Below are 12,511 nucleotides of genomic sequence, written 5' to 3' on the forward strand. Positions count from 1 at the left end.
CCTTTGCTAATGTGATGATTACTTGAGAACTCTGCTCAGATATTACTCTTTGAGTATGTTTGTTTTCACTGTCTGTGGTTTACTCACATGCCTTTAAATTTGCCTGTCCTCCAGCTCAGTAATTTGTTAGCGTACGATTTTACTGAAGTTTTAAAAAATGAAATGCCCTTGTGCACACACATTTTAAAAAAAATTAATTGGAAAAAAATACCTAAATAGCTTCATTTCATAGGCCTAATAAGGCAATGCTCTGTAATATTTACCAAATAAGTTTTTGGTCCCCATTGAAAGATTTATGTAGTCTGCAACAATAGAATTTGAATTATGTGTAGATTTTGATTAAAAGTATTTTTTATCTATTTTTACATCTTTGTGAAATTCATCTCCCATTAGCTGAATTATGGATCTACTTTAGTAAATAATATAATTGAATGCTTAGAATTCTGCATAATTAAAATATAATTTTATGTGAAATTTTCTATAATTTTATGTAGAAATTAAATAGATCAGTAGTTCTGAAGAGTTCTATTTCAACATCTATTTTTATCTAAAAGTAAAAAATGTTGGTTAATATGTATTTTTAAATCATGTATCAGTTTTATACATTATGCTGTTGTACAGAATCCATATTTGTAAATTAGATGTTAAACTGGAACTAGATGAATAGCAATGAGGGTTTTGGAAATACGTCTGGAAATGAAAATGCAGAGCAAACATGCCAAAATGTCTTTGCTTGAGGCCTGTCTTTTATCTCTAATGAATGGACCCTAGAAAAGTAACCATTATAAAAGGGTAGCAGATAAAGCACCATTAAAAAGTAGATTGCTCTTGGGAAAGTAATTCCAACAAATCATATGGTTAGATAGAGAAATGTTACACTTTCAGAGGGGCATTAACCCACTGATTCAGTTAATTTTGATTAATAATTGTTATATGCCAAGAAGTGTGCTAAGTGGTAAAAAATTTAATGGTGGAAAAATGTGATTCTCACTTTCAAAGAGCTTATGCTGTTCTTTTTTTCTAAATTACTTTTTATCATTCTATTGATAAAGAATTTTTAAATTTCTTAGATCAAACTATTTAAAAATTACTTTCTTTTCATCAAAATGTTATTTTAATTTCTTAGGATTGTGATTGTCATTAATAGTACTGTAATTAGGAGAAAAATCCTCAAAGCTATGTGTCTTATCGGTGAGATTAAGTATAATTTGAAATTATTTTAATGAAGTGAAATGTAGTTTTGTAAATACATAATGTAAGGGAGTCTTATAATTTTGATATAACCGGCACATTTAATTAAAAAATTTATACATTGGTATTTGATCTTTCTCAACTAAAAGACAGTGTAGAAAAGCCTTTCTTTAATTATTATTAATTAAGAATCATTAAAATGTTAATGATTCTGCTAACCAAACCTATTTCTTTTACACTCTACAAAATCATTGTCTTATATATTAATTTCATTTTTTTTCATACTTAATAACATTTATTCTTAATTTCTCTGGATTACTTTAAACAGATGCGCTCAGGTCAGCTTTCTCGAAAATTGTGGGGATCTAGCAAACGGCTCAGCCAGATCTCAGCTGGAGAAACTGAATATAATACTCAAGATTCCAAGTGATTGTTATTTCTACCTTCTGTCATGGATAACTGAAATTTGATTTATCACTTTGTCACTTTAACCACATCTCTCAACTATCTCAAATGCTTCAGGTCTGTTATCCCTGAAAACCATTCAGGATTTACCAAAATTTGGTATAAATTTGGCATATGTATAAATTTAGTCATAGATATTACTGTTATCCACTTAAAAATTTTCTGGTTAACATCATTGAATCTTATCTTATTAACTAATTCCTAGTCTGTACTAAGATGAATTTGAGAAAAGACATTTGATTAGATTTAGTGGTTTATTCCTAAGGATAATTAGATCTTTTTTAAAAGATAAACTTCTAAAAATGAAGAAGTTAGATTCAACTCACTTATTATAAATAGCAAAAGTTGTATTTCTAATAAAAGAGTAGATAGAGATAATGGGACAGTTGAGAGATATGGCTTTTAATACTTTCTTTAGTTAATCATTCTATTTACTGACCACCATATTTAAAAATACGATTTATTTATGGAACTTCTGATCAGAGGTAATATTTGAAAAGCATCCGTTGCATACTTGTATTTTTGAAACTGGTACATTGGCACATCCCACTACTACTTAGCATATTACTAATGAGAATTTATTGCAACATATTATCATCCTTAAATAATAAAGTTTGAGTAGGAATAAAAGAAACTAGAGATACATTTTACAGATATATTTCACTAGTAGTATAGTTAAGGAAAAATGCTAATTATGATTTTGACATTTGGGTCCTGTATAGCATTTGCAGCTCAATTTATATATGCAGAGTACAAAATTTCTTGGCTTTTTCTTTATTAAACACTGTGTTTTCCCTCAATAATTTTTGGAGTTAGAAATGATACCCAAATAATTATGTTTTTACTTATTTCATATGATTGATGAACTGAAAAGATATGCATAACTTAAACTAGTCATTTAGATATAGTAATTTTTAAAAATACACATTTCTGTTTCATGTTATGTATAATTTAGGATTACAATTAATTTTATTATACATAGCTAGATGTTACATTATGCTTTGCTATTCAAGATTTTAAAGTACTGATAGATTTATTTTAGAATTCAAAGAGATTGTTAAACCTTCTACTTTTGTAAGGTCATGTTTTGAGTAAGGTCAGAAAGCTTTTACAACTATTTGAGTGTCCTTAATCTGAGATTCCACAGGTTTGGTGAGGAAATTCTGTTTGTTAGCTGCTTTTTTTTTTTCCTAAGAGTGGGTGGTTGAGTGGCTTTCTAAACGGGGTCTGTGAAAAAAGAGGAGAAAAAGACTTTTTACAATGATACCTTTTAAAATAATAATATTTTTTTTATTCCACAAACTATAGAATTCCTTTTATCCAGTTGTCTTCTCAGTTGAATCTTTGAAGAATTTCCCCTTTGCAGTCCTCTCCTGTTGCCTGTTGCCCACAGTTGTCTACTACCCTTTTCTTTATAATCCTATGAGAGAGTAAAAAATACATGAGAAGTGAAGGATTCTATAATAGGGAAACTATTTGATAGATTTGATCGGCTTGTATAAGAACTAGCAAAAAGTTGTAGACGAATATTCTTTCCAGTCATTTAAAATCCTCTCTTTTATCAGTAAAAAACTTCTGTTTAGGTGAATCACACTGACATAAACTGATGCAGCATAAAGTAGAACATCCGTAAATGTGAAGGTTTCCTTTTTTGAGGACTTCAGTAATTTGTGGTAAAAATGCCTCAAAACAAGTCAGTAGAGATGATTATGATATATTAAGATTAATTTCTTCTATTAGTTTTTTCATTCTTATAAAATATTTCATTCTTATAAAATATTCATCAATATTTTCATTTTTCATCTTATAAAATGTAGGTTACCCTCCAAAAGCTATTTTGTAGGTTTGAAGTCAAGAGAATCAAAATGATTGATTTTTGGTATTTTAAATGTTGAAGTTTTAAAAAAAATGTTTCTAAATCAAAACTTTGGAAATGTTTCTTTTGCCTATTTTAATCTAGGGATTTTGGTATAAGGATGCCTTTTTTATTTTTAAGGTTATTTAATACTGGTTTTGGAAGTTATTGGCTTTGGAAGTTACAGAAAAGTTTAACTTAGATTATTAGAGGGAAATTCCTAAATTTTTGGTACTTTGCTACTGTTTAGATGGAGTAACTAAAGAAGCAGGGTACATTTTATAGCACAAACATGAAGAAGCTTTGTTCACAGTAGATCTTCTATTTAGAACAATAGTAGATGTTCAGAGCACTAGAATTCATCCTTACATTTTCCAAAAAGTGAAAACCAAAATCTCAAAATTTTGAGAAAAGTCTTTGAGAATACTAGCAACAGTCTAGAAGAATGGAACTTAAAGTTTATTAAATAAGCAAATATAGTAGTAGCTTTGGCTGAATAGGGCTTCCCTGGTGGCTCAGCTGGTAAAGAATCTGCCTGCAATGCGTGAGACCCGGATTTGATTCCTGGGTTGGGAAGATCCCCTCGAGAAGGGAAAGGATACTTATTCCAGTATTCTGGCCTGGAGAATTCCATGGACTGTTCAGTCCATGGGGTCGCAAAGAGTCCGACATGACTGAGCGACTTTCACTTTTGGCTGAGTAGTTCCTCTTTTAAACAGTGTAGACCACTGAATTAAAAATTGCTAGGTAAAATCACTGAAAAGATATACTTTGAGGGATTCTGGTGTATTTAGATGTTATCCATACAAATTAGTTTTGTATTGTATATGGGAGAGATGAATAGGATCATTAGTGGAGTAACAGGTGGACATTTTAGACGATGAATATAATATCTCAACTTAGCTCTTGTATGAAATGTGTTGTCTTTGAAGAACTTTTCTTCTGCTTTTGTTTCTTGACACAAATAAAATCTTTGCATCCTGATGATGCGGAGTGATTTATAGTAAGGGTCAAGTATTAAAACATATAATACAGGTACTACTCATTTAGAGAAAAAAGAAGCTTTGTAAGATTTTTTCAACTCCTCCCAAACAGTATTCTTTCATTACTTAGATAAAGTTGGAGGAGAGAAGGGAAAAATAGAGCAGGGCATGAATGAGCTTGACCAGTTGTTTTAAAGTCTTTTTTTTTTTTTCCCCCCACCCCTTTCCCTGTTTTAAAGTCTTATAAGCCTGTGAAGCTCATGTCATTTATGAATCCATTTCTATTAATTTCCTTTAGTCACAGTGCTTTTTCAGGTCACATCCTTTTGTAGACAAGAAAATGTCAAGTATTTATTTGTCATTAACAAAGAACAACAGTGAGGCTTCCTTTTTTCTCTGTGTTAAGGTGTATAAAAATTATCCTTTAAGAACTAGTATTGAAAAGCACTTTTAACCTTCTGAAGGAGGAAACGTGCCCTCATAATTAATCAGAATTTAGATTTGAAAGTTGAATCTTAATCAAAGCTTAAATAGAAGTAGATAGAGGAAATTAACTTGAATACCCTATTTTTATTTAATGATGACACCATGACATGGCCTTTGCCTTTAAGTATATTAAGTATCTTGTTATTATTAAAAGAATCACTAATGGAAATCTCTTAATTGAATTTAAAGAGCTAACGTTCCTTTTATATATTTATTTTTATAAAGTGAATAGCATTGTCTTTATCACCTTTCCAATGAAAAGATGCAAGTACATGGACTATTTTAGATGTAAATATTACATAAATATTAAACAATATCATGTAACATGTAATATCATGTGTGGGTATATATATATGAAGGTTGGTCTCTTCAAATACATCATTAAATATGTCATCCATAAATAAATTCTTAAACCTGTCTTTAGGATATAGTTTTTGACTGAGTAAGAAATGAAATACATTCTTTTTTATTCCTAAATCTAATCTGTTGTTATCAGGCAGACTCATAGCTTGTCCTAACTCCCATTTCTCTGATCAACTAAAACTGTCCTTTCCCAGTAAGTGACTAGTCTTAAACATTTTTATCACTCTAAGCAAATATTGTTCTCAGTATTCTTTTAGCTTTATTTATTTATCATGCATACATTTGATTTGCTTTTAAACTTGATCATCCAGAACATTGTTCTAGAGAGTTTTCCCATGTGAGAGTCCTTGTCATCATTTCAGTATTATTGAAATGACAGTCATCATTTCAATATTATTAAAATATGGGCCACAGCTTTATTTAATTTGAATCTAGCATTTTTCAAGGCCATTGTTTCTTAACTGAGATTACAGGTAGACTTCTCTGTGAAGTTTTATAAATATACAGAAGTTTAGGCACTACTCTGGATATTTTGAACCTCTTTACTTGATATTCTTGGTATAAAAAAACTATGTCTCAGGGTTATTAAATCAAAATATTTTCTGCTATAGCAATTATATCCATTCATTTTTTATAAATCATATCTGGTATTCACAGGCTTATTTGAAATAGGTGTGATCATTATCCTTGAAGACATTTGTTTCTAAAATTTGCTTGGAATGGCTTTCTTATCTTTGTTTTGCATGCCACAGTAACAACTAAATTTCCTTTTCAGTTTGCATTATTCTTATCATAAACTCTCTTCAGACCTTTCATATTTGAAAATTGTGACTAATATCTGTCTCCAGAAAAGTGTTTGCTTGTATTAGTTCCTAGTGACTATCAGTGAATATTTTGCATATCTGAATTAGGTAATATTTTTAAGTGTTAATAAAATCATGAGTAACAAAATGCTAGATTTAAAACATTGATTTAGATCTCTTAAAGCTTTGAAGCTACTAATCAATAGTTTTCCTAATTAAAAGCATTGACTTAAATTCCCTAAGCACTTCTGAGGACTTTTGTAGGTGTAGCCTCTGTATGGAAGTACTTCTTAATTTTTCGTATGAAAAGTCCTAGTATTAAGAAAAAATAGAGCATTAACATTTAAGATATTTAAGCCTGTATTGAGAACAATCAATTTTATGCATTCAAAACATAGGGCCATCTTAGATTATAGAAATTATGATTTTCATCAGTATAAGAAAGTATGTAAAAGTGGCTATCTTACCAAGTACTTTTCTGATATATTGTAGTTAATTCATCAAATACATCTTCTTAGATTATCTCACTGACATTTGTCACATGTGGATGATTTTTAAAGACACTGTAGGATTTGGACCTATAAAGCTAATGGCTTTAGTGAAAAAAGGACAGAGATAAAGTTGTATTTACTTTTGTCTTAATGCCTTTAATCTTATGAATTGAAAATTCAAAGGAAAAGAACAAGTAGAAAGTCACTTGGTCAACATTTGTTTTCCTTGATTTAATTTTACTGTTTCCTTGGAAACTTATTTTGCAAATATTACCATAATAATAATACCACAATATTATCATTGAAAAGGTTACCAATTCTTTTTTTTTAAATTCCCATTCATTTTTCAAAGTTGACTGCTAGTGGACTCGGTATTTGTGTGTGTGTGTGTTTTCACTTAAAATGGCTGTCTCATTATTTAAAATTTATAACTATTTTTGAGTGTACAAACTGATTAGCTATTTATAATACTATTACAGTACAGCATTGTAATTTGAGAAAGAAAACAAGTTAGGATTTAGGTGGGATTGAAAAATAAAATTATATTTTATTGATTAAAATATAAACTTTTTAAAAAGTCTTATTCCAATGGACCTTTTAAAATTTATTTTTGTAATAATATATTGTACTTAATGTGTATTAAATTAGAGGCTTTCTGGTAGCCAGTATTCCAAATAAATAGTTAATATTCAAATGCTATTTTTGTTGTTCCTTATCTTAGAAACATTTTCCCATAATATCTAAGCAATGTGTTTTAATATTTACTGGACTCAATCTACAGATTCAACAAATATTCCTCTTGCATTTTGGAGGAAAAAAAGCTTATCTATGATAACATATTTTTCTCTTTAGAATACTAAAATTATATTAATCAATAAACAATTTAGAGAGTAGTTCTGGTAAGACAATGTCAGGTGTCAGACTTAATTGAAAAAATTTCAGCCCCTTAGTTTCTTATATAGCTATTAAAGGGAATAATTTTATTCCTTTGGGATTTCAACTTTTTCATGGATAATTTTCAAAATATTTAATTACAATAGTTTCTACATTTCTTCCAAAATTATTACATATTTCAGTACATCTTACTGTTAAAGATCTTTTATACTTTTTATTTTTTTTTCCTATTGTACTTTTTACTGGTCTCTCCAATTCTTAAATACCATCACCAAAAAGTTTTTGTGGCTACTGTTTTACAGTTAGCTTTACAGAAAACCATATGGCTGGTTTGTTCTCTTCAGAAATTCCTAGTGGGTATTGCTTTCCTTTCCCCAACTGTTTGCTTTTATATGGATTTGTAGCAAAAATATGAGTAAACAATAATCATCTAACCAGTCATTTTCTGTCTGGTTCATTGTTATAGAAGTGAATTACATTAAGATTGAAAAATACTGAACACATATGATTTGCTTCTTACGTCAATCTTTCTGGGACCCAGATTAAATAGGAGTATTTCAGTGTTATCATAGAGGTGACAGTGATTTGAATGTGTGTGTGTGTGTATATGTGTGTGTGTGTGTGTGTGTGTATATATATATATATATATATATATATATATACGCACATAGTCAATTCAGAGGAGGATAGCTAAAACTTCAGAATTACTTGTTTAAAAAAGTACTTGCAAATTGTGCTGCTACTTAAATATTTAAGGAATTCAAAAAGTTATGTATTTATCATAAAGTGGTCCTTCTCATTTGTTCTACTGGAATTGACCATTAAAAAGAGAATATTAAGCCTTATTTATATCTGATTATTGACTGCAAACTGTGACTCAATGAATACTTGTATGCCAAAAAAAAAAAAGGTTTTAAAGTTGAGATAGTTTTAGACTTAATAAAGATGTGTAAATAATTTTGATTAGTATTCTCATTATAATGAAGTTACTGTTAATTTGGTGCAATACGTTCTTCCCTTTCTCATCCTTTTAAAATTAAATATATAAGATGTATGTTTTGTTTTGTTACATTGAATGTTTTAAAATTTTTCAGTGTGTGTATATGAGCTAGTTTGATTGTTTCTGTATAGCATGATTGAAGATAATTGAAAAATTTGCACATTTTTTAGTCATTTGGAAATTTGTAGTCTAACAGTTTTTAAGAATATGCATTTATTTTGTAAATAATAAATTAGCTTTGTATATGAAAATGAGTTTGAATCAAATAAAAAAGTAATGTTACTTTCTTCAGCTCATTTGTAATTCTCAATTTATATAGTCTGATTAGAACTTAACATTAGCTAAGCTATTTGAACTTAGCAAATTATAGACCTAAATGCAAAACCCGTAACTATCAACTTACAGATGAACCTAAAAGAATGCATTTCACACTCTTATGTCACAACTGAAGAATTTGAGTTTTGGAAAGCTGAATCTTTTATAATGGGCTGCAAACAAACCTTCCTGACCTTTGCCTTGGAGGGAAACATACTGATGAGTAAGCAAACCTGCCTTCTATTCCAGAAGGGGACTCTCTGCCTTCTAAGGTTGTTGGCTATACAGACGTCCTTTAAAAGACATGTCCAGAACAGAATGGCAGTTTATACCTTGCTCTTAACAGACTGTTTCCCAACACTACCTATCATCCGCTAAGTCTTGTCAGACCACCATGTCTTAAGGACCATAGGGAAGAGGGAAGCTACCTGAGCAAGGATCCCAGATCTCCAAAGTCTCCACCACTGTTGCACCAGTGCCCCTTCCTCAGCTAACACATTGGTTTACAAATCATCTTGTATGAGTAGATAAGAGGAGAAAAAAGACCAAACTGCATTTACAGAGGGGATGGCTCAGTGTGTGAGTAAAGACAAAAATGGATAGCAGGTGAGTTGAAGCCTTACTTACGGGTGGTCTTGAAAAACAGTGGCAAGGGAAAACCATCTTGGTGGGCAGATCTTTAGTGGTACACCATGTCATTTACTTTGGGTGGAAAGAGAAGGGGCCTAAGGTTAGACTATAGATAGGAATCATGGGCCGTGATGAAAGACCTGGCCAGCTGATGAGAGGCATAAATGGAAAAAGATTTTTAAGACTGGGGACATGAAGGTGTCAGATACAAGTGTGTACATGGACATACGGGATTAGGAAAGAAGCATGAAAATCTTTGAGTCAAATATTAGCACTCATCGGGAGCATCCACCATGAAAGAGGCATTAAGCAATCAAGTGGATCAAACAAGCAATTCAGGTCATGTCAGGTGGCCCCTGCATTGGCCACTCTAGGGCCGGTACAATGGGGAATTACATGAACAAAGTGGCCACAATGGCAGAAATGGAGACTATCCATGGGCTTAATAGGATGAACCCTCCACTTCTCAAGGCTGACCTAGCTGTTGCCACCAATGAATGTCCAGATTACTAACAATGAAGATAAATGCCTAGTGCCCAAGCATTCCTCATTCCTCAATGGGCCACATACTGGCAAGTTATGTATTTTGGGCCCCTTCCATTCTGGAAGGGCTAGAAGCTCATTCTTATAGGAATAGATATGTATTTTATGTACATGGTTTGCCTTTTATGTCTGCAGGGCCTTAGCCAGCACTATTACCTTAAGGACAGCGGAGTATTAATCCATTGGCAGTGAATTCCACATAACATGACCTTAGATCATAGGACCCACTTTATAGGAAATAAATGCTGGAGGGAGCCCATGACAACAGGATCACTTGTCCATTACCCACAAGCTGCATGCTGATAAAGCATCAGAATAGCTAGCTGATGTGAGGGGTAATTGACCCGGATAATTAGGGAGAGGGATAGCTGCCACTACATAATGGAATATGTAATAGTGTAGAACCCAGGCGATCTCCTTGGGCACTACTTTGTACTTCTTTGCCCAAATGTGTCTGTAGATAGAGAAACCATAGTCTGAGAAGTACATGATCACCAGGGACTCAGGCAGTTCAGAATCATTCATTCATTCTTCCAGGCTGACTAAGCAAGCCTCAAGACTTGGTGAGTAGAGATTCTAGTATGGATAGAGGAGAAAGAAGATATTAAGTATCAATTGTGGCCCTCGGAAAAACCACAGAGGCTAATTTCCAAGTTTTTTCTCAGGAAGAGAGTAAGGTGGGTACATAGAAAAAAGGCCCAGTAAAGCCCAATTATCGTTGTAATTCTCATCCCAAACTCCCCACTAGGTTGGTTTAGGAGTTATGGGGGCTGCATCATAATTCCACTTCCTCTGCCCAATCCAGGTTTCATCCTTCGCATGTATTAATCCCCACTAAATATCCAGCATTTTAAACGCCATCTCAGACTGCTGTTACAATATGCAAGTACTCCTGCCACTCAACCTGTAGGCACTTTATCACTATGCCAGACTCCTAAATAATTTTTGAGATTTCTCTTTGACTTTCTGGCATGTATTTTTTTTTAAGGCATCTAGGAATTTCTACTTTATGCTCACCAGGTCTCAATAGTATGTCATCAGACATACTATGGACAGACAAGATATTGTGTGGAATACCATTACAAACAAGTTAGAGGTATATGTGCTCACATCACAGAGGAGAAATGACAATGTCCAGGTGTATTACACTGAAGGTGTAATACTCTCTCTTCCAGTTAAAGGCAAACTGTATCTGATTACCCTTATTCATTAGAATTGAGAAAAAATATTTGCACCCACCAAATAGGCAAATTTGATGATGATAATTACCATGTGGATCAGAGTCCCAACAGGAAACAGATGGCATGCTGAAATTAAAAGAGTTCAAGAATGGAAACTTACAAAGATGTGGGAAGGGTTTAAGCAAACCACAGGGTTTCAGTGCCCCAAGACTAGCAACAGTGGTGAGCTGTCATTAATACCCCAAGCCTGAAGTGAGTTCCAGCTCCTAGAAAGGGTATCTGTGTGGGGGCCTTATGACAGAAGCTGCACTCAACAGTGAGTCCACAGCATGAAAACCAGGAGAATGAATATCCAGACTTTCCTTTCATCCTAAGCTACTATTTCCTGTTGGCCAATCTAATCAGAAGTCTCCTTTTATACGGATAGTACTACCTATAAAACAGAGCAAGAGAGGCCCCTGCCCTGGGCCCCATGCTCGAGAGAAACCCACATATCACAAATCCATAAAAATGGTCAAATTTTTATGCCCACATGGGCAAATCAGTATTTGGCATTCAGTCAGGATTTAGTGGTTAATCAGGATTTTGTGGTCAACTGAACTTTTAATATCCACCCTCATAGCTAACACTGCTCAGGCTCTAGGGAAATACTTCATATCTCATGTTCTGTATCTTTTAAATAAAATGGGACTGCATCTAAGTGCTGTAAGGGTTTATAGGTTACGCTTTAAAGTTGGAGGAGACTATAACAGTGCAAACAGTATTTGAGCAAGTCGATAAAAATAAATTAGCAATCTTTGTTCTCAGAATAAACAAATAGATTTTTGCCTAATTAAAAAACATTGAAAAGTGAAAGTGAAATCGCTCAGTCGTGTCCGACTCTTTGCGACCCCATGGACTGTAGCCTACCAGGCTCCTCTGTCCATGGGATTTTCCAGGCAATAGTACTGGAGTGGATTGCCATTTCCTTCTCCAGGGGATCTTCCCAGGCCAGGGATTGAACCCAGGCCTCCCACATTGTAGACAGACGCTTTACTGTCTGAGCCACCAGGGAAAAACATTAGGGTTCCATTAATGGACTGGAAGCACTTGACAATTATTGTGGCAAACATGGTGGTTGCAACTGTCAGCTTAGGAACAGTTTTCCATATTAAATTCCTTTTAAAATAATATATATGTAGGTCTAGATATGATGTTGGAGAAGGCAATGGCACCCCACTCCAGTACTCTTGCCTGGAAAATTCCATGGACGGAGGAGCCTGGTGGGCTGCAGTCCATGGGGTCGCGAAGAGTTGGACTCGACTGAACGAC

At 32.9% G+C, this 12,511-nt stretch overlaps 1 protein-coding gene across 4 annotated transcripts in view; it reads left to right on the plus strand.

Annotated features, from left to right (window-relative positions):
- The window catches only part of NBEAL1 (neurobeachin like 1), a 174,618-nt gene extending 165,796 nt beyond the window's left edge, over positions 1-8,822 (plus strand). For 3 of the 4 annotated variants that reach the window (XM_024975022.2, NM_001435445.1, XM_024975025.2), the window contains one exon: positions 1,520-8,822. In XM_024975022.2, coding sequence (XP_024830790.1) covers positions 1,520-1,621 — 102 coding nt within the window. In that variant the 3' untranslated portion in view covers positions 1,622-8,822. The remainder of the gene's footprint in view (positions 1-1,519) is intronic. The other variant, NM_001103173.1, reaches the window with a different exon arrangement.
- Positions 8,823-12,511: the final 3,689 nt, after the last annotated feature.

This window comes from Bos taurus, chromosome 2, assembly GCF_002263795.3.
Source record: "Bos taurus isolate L1 Dominette 01449 registration number 42190680 breed Hereford chromosome 2, ARS-UCD2.0, whole genome shotgun sequence".
In the NCBI taxonomy this organism is placed as follows: Eukaryota; Metazoa; Chordata; class Mammalia; order Artiodactyla; family Bovidae; genus Bos; species Bos taurus.